At 31.8% G+C, this 9,584-nt stretch overlaps 1 protein-coding gene and 1 pseudogene across 4 annotated transcripts in view; both read left to right on the forward strand.

Annotated features, from left to right (window-relative positions):
- The window catches only part of GCFC2 (GC-rich sequence DNA-binding factor 2), a 44,054-nt gene that overhangs the window by 32,942 nt on the left and 1,528 nt on the right, over positions 1-9,584 (forward strand). For all 4 annotated transcript variants that reach the window (XM_023529443.1, XM_011358081.2, XM_011358080.2 and 1 more), the window contains 5 exons: positions 2,333-2,409; positions 3,732-3,798; positions 5,636-5,782; positions 8,422-8,546; positions 9,389-9,523. In XM_023529443.1, coding sequence (XP_023385211.1) covers positions 2,333-2,409; positions 3,732-3,798; positions 5,636-5,782; positions 8,422-8,546; positions 9,389-9,506 — 534 coding nt within the window. In that variant the 3' untranslated portion in view covers positions 9,507-9,523. The remainder of the gene's footprint in view (positions 1-2,332; positions 2,410-3,731; positions 3,799-5,635; positions 5,783-8,421; positions 8,547-9,388; positions 9,524-9,584) is intronic.
- On the forward strand, positions 6,389-6,507 carry LOC111738388 (annotated as a pseudogene).

Here is a 9,584-nt window from a genome sequence, read left to right on the forward strand (position 1 = left end):
TTTTTTTACAAATAAAATCTTACATATCCCCTATACACAAACACATACAAAAGCAAAGGTTTTTTGTGTGTTTGTTTTTTTCTGTGGTGAGCACCTGCCTTCATTCTTCCCTGAGGGCCTCAATGTCCACCCAAGCCACCTGGGATTATCTCCATGGATATAAAGAGCAGCGAAAAACAAGTAGCTAGAACTTAAAAATACCTTTTCAAAGTTTTTTAAAAGTACATAGACAGAGGGGGTGTGTGTGTAGTTGTTAAAACTTCACTGTTTGTAGAACTTTTTTTCACCAAATAATGTATTTTAATTGGAAAAGTTAATGAACTGAGTTTTAAAATATATGAATTTAGGTTTCCTTTTTGTTTTAAACAGTTTATTTGGAAATAATGTCAAACTTACCTAAAAGTCTCATGAATAAAAATAGCATACTCATAGGCCCTTTACCCAGATTCACCTATCATTAATATTTTTCCCCTTTTGCATTATTATTTGCTCTCCCACTATATACACTACTAGTGCGCGCGCGCGCACACGCACACACACACACACACACACACACACACACACACACATTTTTTTTCCTCTGGAACACTTTGAGAGTAAGTTGTGTATTTGCTAAGAATAATGATAGTTGTTATATAACCATAGTACAGTTGTCAGTTAATTTAACAATGCTTAATCTACCATTCATATTCCACTTCTGTCATTTTATTCCATAATACCCTTTATATAACATATTTTAAAGAACTATGTTTAAGAAACAAAAATTTAAACAATATGAAAATATTTGTCAAGGTTGGCATTCAAAATTATTTAAATTAAACAGAAAAAAATCAAAGCATAATTATCTTTTCTAGCACTAACTTAATAATTTACGCAAGCTCAGATACTGCTTTGAGGGGATATTGCCTAGAAAAATGATCTTTATTCTTTTAAAAGAATTTAAAATGTTTAAGAAATAGAATAAAAGAAAATCAAATTTTTTTTTAATGTTTATTAAATACATGAAGAATATGTTACAGTTACTTTAGCAGAAAGAGAAATAGGACTTCAGTTAGATAAACTTTTCATGAAAAAATATATTTAGTTGAATTGTATATAAGTAATTTGGTTAGTATATAGGGTATATGACAGCTTAATTTGTGTTACAAACACTGTCACTGATATAAAAGTAACTTTCTAGTGCGCAGTGTGCATTATCATTTTTCAAATTTAGATTCCTTTTTAAGAAGAAAAATATCTTATAGAAATTTTGGTAATACAAGAAAAAACTTTTTTAACTCCTGTTATTTTTTTCATCCTAGTTCAAGGATTGATATGATATCATTATAGGATATTTTCATCCAGCCTTTTATTTCAAAGCTATAATCCTAATGGACATGTGTGTCTGTAACATACTTCTACTTAACATGATCTCATTAAATTTTTAAATTTGTATGTTACTACAGTCTATATAAACTTTAAATAATATTTCATGCAATATAAATGGATATAACTTCATGTTCTTAAATGTTCCTGTGATTGAATATTTTGGTTTCCAATTTTTGACATACAAACGATAAAATGAATTTGCTAAGTGATTTTACTACATCAAAGGACATTGACAAACCAATAAAGAACTCCTAGCTAGAATATATAAAAGGCTTCTACAAATCAGTAAGAAAAAAATAGACCTAATACATAAACAGATACATTGACAAGCAGCTTAATTAGGTAGTTTTAAAAGGGCATGTCCAAATAGCAAATAAGAATATGAGAGGATGTTCAACATCACAGTACTGAACAGAAAAATTAAAATATAATAAAACATGACTAAAACTCCACCAGAATTGCAAACATTAAAAAAATATATCACATTTTAATAAAGGTGTAGGTAAACAGGATTTCTCATACACAGCCAGTGGGAATATAAATGGAATACCACTACAGAAAACAATTTGGCATTCTGTACAAAGTTGAACATATAGACATGAACTATATCCCAGCAGTTCCATTCCTATGTGTATAGCCATTGGAAATGTATGCACATGCATACTAGAAGACATGTACAAGAACTTACAGCAACTTATTTATAATAGCCCCCAAATGGAAACCATCTTAAATGTCCTATCAGTATTATTCATGCAACAGAATACTGTACAGCAATGAAAATGCACCAGTTACAGTGATATGCAACAATATGGATGGATGAAGTTCTCTTGTACTTGATTGGTAGTTATTTTAACATCTGATTCTGTGAATGTGTACAAATTTGTACTATACTGTTAAAATTACTTCTTTGGGTAAATATATTTCTACCTATGACTATCACTGATATTTTTAAATTTTTAAATAGGATTTATTTAAATCCATTGTTTCAAGAATGAAGAAGGCAATAGATGATGATGTGTTTATTCCTCTGTATCCAGAGAGGTAAGTGCTATTAATTTCTGGATTGTATGAAATAGCTAACTCCGTAATACAAATTTGTTTGTAATACAAAAGAAACTATATTGTTTTCAAGATGTACCCATTATATACCCATTAAGATGCAAATTAAGATTTCAACAAATATTTCTCGGTCACCTTCTCTATATGCCATGTATGATACTTGGCACTTGGACATAGAGTTTTTTAAAAAATATTATTCCTAAGAACATGACAGGTTGCCATAGCAGAGTAATTAAAAGCACAGATTCAGGAGTCCAGGTTCACTATTCCTGGACATGAGACCTTGGGCTTTTCTGTGTCCTCAAATGTAAAATAGGGCATTAGATTAATGTCTATCTCAAAGGACATTTTGAAGATGAAGAGTGCTCAGGACAATGCCTGGCACAGAAAAAGCACAGTATAAGGCTTGGAACATCTCTGAGAGACCAGAAACTGCATTTGCAAATTTTGTATTTACCTTAATTATGAAAGAAGTAGTAATTGATGCATATTTATACATTTGCCAAGAAGGCATCAGTTATAGTACTAGATCATGAACTGAAGCTATCCAGCAAGTACTCATAGGATGGAAGAGCTTTATGGAGAAAAAAGAAAGGAACTTCTAAGTTTTCTGGTTCCTTTGAATCAAGACTATGTGTACATGTAAAAATTCTGTCCTGTTAAGGTTTGTATTTTGATATTGAAGATAAGTAATATATTCACATGACTTAAAAGTAGGAGTGTATTTTTTTTTATTTTATTTATATTTAAAATGAAAAGTCTTACTCTCTCCCACTCCTGACCTCCCAGTTTTTACCCTTCCTCTTCTGAACATATACATTCATGCAATAATAATCACTTTTAGTAATTTTTTTAACCTTTCTAGAATTTCTTTATGCAATTAGAATAGTTACATATGTTGTAATCTTATTTTCCCCTCCTTTCTATAGCAAAGGAAGTATGTTGTAAACACCTGTACATTGTTTTGTACCTCACTTTTTTGACTTAGCACATCTTTGAGACCTTTTTATGTACTTTCCTCATTTTTTTTAAATCTGCATAATATGCCATTATATAGATGTACTGTAATTGATGGGCATATAAGTGGTAAACCAACAATATTGTGAATAATTTTATAGACTATATGTGCAAGTGTATCTACAGAAGGTATTCTCAGAAATGGGTTTGTTAGGTCAAAGTGTGCATGCATTTGTAATTTTGATAGATAACGGATCACCCCTATTTATATTCCATTAAAGCTTAAACTCTGTTTCCTAAAGATTAATAGTCATTTGCATTTTTTCCTTTCTTTTATTTCAAATTAGTGCTGTAGAAAACAAAACATCACCACAATCAAAGTTCCAAGAAAGACAGTTCTGGTCAGGTCTAAAGGTAAGCAGAAAACTGCAAAAATAAAAATATATCTTTTTCTTTTAAATCCAGTGTACTATAAGGTGGAGATCAGCAAACTTCTGTAAAGGACCAGAAGGTGAATATTTTAGGCTTTGTAAGCCATATAGTTCCTGTTGAGTTATTCAGCTCTGCCACCATAGTGCAAAAACAGCCATAGACACTTGGGAAACAAATGAATATGGCTGTGTTCCAATAAAACTTCACTTATAGACACTGAAATTTCAATATATTACAATTTTTATATGTCACAAAATTTTCTTCTATTTTTTTCAATCATTTAAAAAATATAAAAACCATTCTTAGTTCACCAGCTCTACCAAAAAAAAAGAAAAGAAAAGAAAAAAAAAAACAGTAAATTAGATTTAACCCACAAGCCATAGTTGGCTAACCCCAGTCTAAAAGATAAAGGATGAAGTCAGTGCTAAGTCAGTGGCAATAAGGATAATAGGAGAAAAGTGGGTTCAAAAGATATTTAGGCTGAACCATTGAAAGAACTTGATGACTAATCAACTATATGTGAAGAATGTAGAATGCTAGCAGAGTTTGACTTTAGCAGCCTGGTTACTTGCGATGACATTCTTTGAGGGCATTGGAGAGGATACAGGAAAAACAGATTTGGGAGGGAAGATAAGATCTGTTTAGACATAGTGAATTGAAGATACCTATGGGACAAATACAGAAATAGAGGTCTAAGAGGCAGTTGGATATACTAGTGTGAACTGCAGGGGACAAATCTGAGCTGGAGATTTAGGAGTCGACCACATGTAGGTAATATTTGGAGCTATGACCATGAATGACAACCTCTGAGGAGACTGGGTGAAGCATGAGAAGGTCGCTAAGGACCAGAACCTTAGGAAACACTGGCATAAGCAGTGGGCAGAAAAAGTAGAGTTTTCAAAGAAGCCTTAGAATGAATAATGACACTTAGGATAATCACAAGAGAGTGGCATCAGCGTAACTAAGCAAGGGGTTTCCAGGAATGAAGACAAAATGTTAAATGGCACTGAAAAGAATTAGGAGAAAGACTGAAAATGTTTATTGGATTTGACAGTTAGTAGGTCATAGGTGACCTCAGCAAAAATTGTTTCAATAAGGTGAATTTATATTTCTCATGTGGTTGAGTCAGGAAGAGGCTTTCCAGGAAGAAGGAGCAGCGTCTCAATGACAGTATAAAAAAGCATTCCATGTTAGTATAACTGCATGCAGTTTAGCACTTAGAGTAATAAATATAATACAAGAAAAAAAAGTGGAAAACACTATAAAATTAATAGAAAGGCCTGGATTTAGAGGAGGAAAAGGTAACCCATATTAATTTTATTAGAATTTTTTTGAGTATTTTACCCAAGTTATCTCCAAACTTACAGATTATTATTAATCTTATATATCAGAGCAATGACTTTCTCAGATTTGATTGATTTCTCAAGGTCACACACATTGGTAACAGTGGCACTGGCTTTAATGGTAGTCGTTTATGAATCCTGGTGTCCTACGGTCTTGCATCTGATGGCCCCAGGCTCTGGGAGAGTATGCATTGAGGAGGAAGATTATTGATCTAGAAGGGTTCCAGCAAATTTATTTGAGTTGGATTTAGGGTAGTTGTCCTAAAAAATGAAAATGGGATAAGCAAATAAATATATGGAGGTTGGAAAGTATCAGGTATTTAGAAATATTTTGTTTTTAAAATTAGCAGTTCCAACAGTGCTAATTGTAATAAAAGTTTAAGAGTTTGACCAACTTTTTATGTTTGTTGGAGACTATTCCAGTTGTCCTTTGGAGAAAAGGTACATAGTCACTTTGCATTTTATTTTATTTTTAGCTGTTCCACAATATTCTTCTTTGGAATGGACTCCTCCCAGATGACACCTTGCAAGAGCTAGGACTAAGGAAGCTGCTAAATCGTTACCTTATCATAGCTCTTCTTAATGCCATACCTGGGCCAGATGTTGTTACAAAGTGCAACCAGGTGAGTTCTGTAGGAAATGATTCTAATTTATCATTTTTTAAAATTCAGTTATTGAATATTAAAATCTGTTTTATAGCAAAATAATTAAAATCGTGATGCTCACATAATAACAAATTAGTTTAACAGACTAGAAACCAAGAAGCAACCCTTAGGTATTTAAAAATTAGTATACTGATTAACTGTTTACAAAAAGAATGTTAGATCCTTACCTCTCACTAAATACTTGTATAAACTTCATGTGAAATAAAGAATTAAGTGTTAAAAATGAAATTATAAAATATTGTACTAAGAAAATAAATGTCCTTTCTGAGCTTAAAAGAAGAAATGATGAAAAAAATAAGATTTAATAAAAATATAACACTGCAGTGGATCAAAAAACATTAACCAAGGTATCAAGATTATTTAGTCATTGTTAAAACTGGAATATAGGTTCATTGAGCTCTATACTTATTCTTTCTCCTGTTATTCATGTTTGAAATTTTCTGTAATAAAAAGTTTAAAAAAGGGGAGTGGAAAAACTGAGAAATAAGTTATACTACATAATAAGGATTAATATCCTCATTAAAAAAGTTCTTTACAAATTCCAATTAAAAATAGCCAAAAGAAGTCTACGGCCATGCTACCCTGAACAAGCCTGGTCCTGCCTGATCTCGGAAGCTAAGCCGGGTCAGGCCTGGTTAGTACTTGGATGGGAGACCACCTAGGAAGACCAGGTGCTGTAGGCATAAAAAATAAAGAAATAAGAGATTGTAAGCTGACAAGGTCCTTGTAATCTGTGAGGTCAACCAAAGGTTGCCTCGCCTAAAAAATAAAATTTAAAAAAAGGCCAAAAGACAGTCATTCAACAGGCAGTTCACCAAAAAAGAATATGCAAAAATAACCTCTAAACGTGTGGAAATGATTAACAAAACTAGTAATCAGAAAAATGCAAATAATACAGTAAGAATATTATTTTACCTGTTGGCAAATTTTTTTACTATTATTATTTTCATTCTAATTCCCAGTATTGTCATAAGCACAGAGAAACAGCAGCCCCACATCATAACAAGGGCACTGCCCACCTGGAACATGTGGTGCAGAGGTTCTGGGAAACAGTCTCTGTGCTGGAGGAAGGAGGGATAACGACAAGGACTATTATTGCAGCATTATTTATAATAGAAGATAGTTGAAAACAACCTAAATGTCCAAAAACATTATCATCTATCTACAGAAGTCATGTTTTTGAAGAATTTTTAAGAATATGGGAAAATATTTATTTTATAGTAAATTAAATAAAAAACAGTATCTAAAACTTTAGGTTGCACATCCTAACCATGATTTTTCTCACTATAGTTTTTATATCGTGTCGTTTAAAACTACATTATCTACCAAAAATTTAAATCATCCATGCTGTGTGTTTCAGGTTCCATTTAGTCTCTTTTATCAATAAGAGTCTACTATGCAGAAATAGAGGACATATGACATTCTCTCCACAGCTTGTGGCTACAAAACTGGACCCAGATGATGAGGTTCTATGTCCGAGGATCATTTATAGAAAAGCTAGATGGTTTCCTGAGAATTTTATTGAGACTCTTAATACAAAACAAAGCCAAATACAAATAACATTAAATTTCAAGCCAGTAAGAGCTGGTTTGTCTTTAAAAAAGAGATAAAGCTTATATAATAAAACTCGTAGGACTTTCTGCCTTAGTTGGGCAGTATGTCTGCATTTTTTCTGAATTATTGCAAAGGGTGATTAAGGAGTAGGATAAATCTTTTTCCTTATTTGTGTTTTCAATGCCGACCAATCATTTATTTTAGAGTGCATTCCAGAACTTTAACATATTTTGTGATAAATATATGATGCATTTTCCCTCATCTTTTACTTTATATAAGTACTGATCTTGATCTTACTAACTGTAGCATAACCTGTTTAATTGTCCAAGAATTTCTTTGAAGAGTATGATCTCAGGTTTGTCCTTCCTCCCCTTTCTCTTCTTTTTATTCTTCCTTCTGCTATGAAATTTTTTTATTTTGTTAACATTTTTATATTTTTACCAAAACTTTCCCTTTAGCATAATGATGATAGAATTTTGTTTTGTTTTGTTTTTTAAATTGAATGCACATAACATTGACTATGCTGCCATGGACATTTAAAGCAATGTATGAAATTAGAAGAAAATCAGAGCCATAATTACTTTTGTTTTTATTCTCTGTATCTTAAAATCACCTACTTGATTCCTTAACTCTAATTTGTATATGTAGATCATATGCTAGGTCACCCAGTATCTTAGTGAAATAATACTAAATGTATATATTTTACAGTTGTCTTAACTAAAAGTATTTTGGTCTAGGAATTTCTGGCATTTAGTTTTAAATTATGGTTTTTACAGATTTAATGACTTAGTAATACAGAGTATAGAAACAAATACCACTAAAAAATATTCATAAAGAGTAGCCTATTTTAACCTCTTGGCATTAAAATATAATTATTTAAGTGTCTAACCCTTGACAGAGGGAAAATTCTTAAAATTTATTTAACCATAAACTATAAAATGGGAGAATAATATGTATCATGTATAATCATTATGAGGATCATGTTAGCAAAAGTCCTTAGATAATACCTGTCATTGTTGAAAATCATGTGTTTTGATTAACAGATAGCAGCATATTTACCAGAAAAATGGTTTGAAGATTCTACCATGAGAACATCTATTCCCCAACTAGAAAACTTCATCCAGTTTTTATTGCAGTCTGCACTTAAATTATCTAGAAGTGAATTCAGGTAATGCATATTTAATTGTACCCCCATAAACATAATTCAAGGATTCTGTTCTCAGCAATTTTTAGAAAGATTTGTACTTTTATTCTACCTTTAAGAATCCGTTGAGACTATTACTATAACATTAGTAGATATTTTCATGTGCAAACTTTGGAATCAACTATTTTATACTCTTACCTCATGCATATTAGTTCATATTTTTAAATGTAAATCTCTCCCAAAATAAGCACTTCCAGAAAACTAGATAGCCCACAGGAACTTAGAATTAAAATTATAAATCAAATCTTCCTATTAAGCGTGTTTATAATGTGTTTAATTTTCCTGGCTATTTTTAAAGTCTCAACACTTCAAGTACAGATCTGTAGCCTGCTGTTTACCCAGCAGTAGCTGAATCTGTTTTACATGTCTCATTTACAGTATTTGATGTTTAGAGGCGTAAGACAGTGGTGTTCTGACAAACCACTTCTCCAAAAAAAGTAAAATAAAAACCCCAGATTTGTAGCATTAGATGCTATCTATGGGGTAAATACTCACACCAAGGTTCCCACCAGAATAGCCCATACAGCTGGTAGCAGCACAGCACAACTCAGTTTTCTGATGATAGATTTGCTCTGTGCTTTTCTGCTTTTTACAGTCATTCACTTTAAAATTTGCCAGAATACATCCACTAAATAGTCTCTATTCAAACTTTATAATTATGTGGAGAAAGTAGCATCTATATTAGATGCTATATTAGATATTGGTTTAAGGTAAAAAGTTTTTTGTTTCAGATTAACAATTGGTAATTTGCTGTGCTGTCAGTATTGCATTTTTAAGGGAGAAAATGCTTTTTTGTTGTTTTTCAGGGATGAAGTAAAAGAAATCATTCTTATTCTGGTGAAAATAAGAGCTTTTAATCAAGCAGAATCCTTCATAGAAGAATATCACCTAGACCATCTTAAATCAGTAATTAAAGAAGTTTGAGTAAACTTTGTAGGAACATACTAAAATGAGATTTTAGTATACTTGGCTCCTTTGCTGGGGGTCAGAGGGTACAGGGAG

Source organism: Pteropus vampyrus, unplaced genomic scaffold (genome assembly GCF_000151845.1).
Source record: "Pteropus vampyrus isolate Shadow unplaced genomic scaffold, Pvam_2.0 Scaffold37, whole genome shotgun sequence".
Lineage (NCBI taxonomy): Eukaryota > Metazoa > Chordata > Mammalia > Chiroptera > Pteropodidae > Pteropus > Pteropus vampyrus.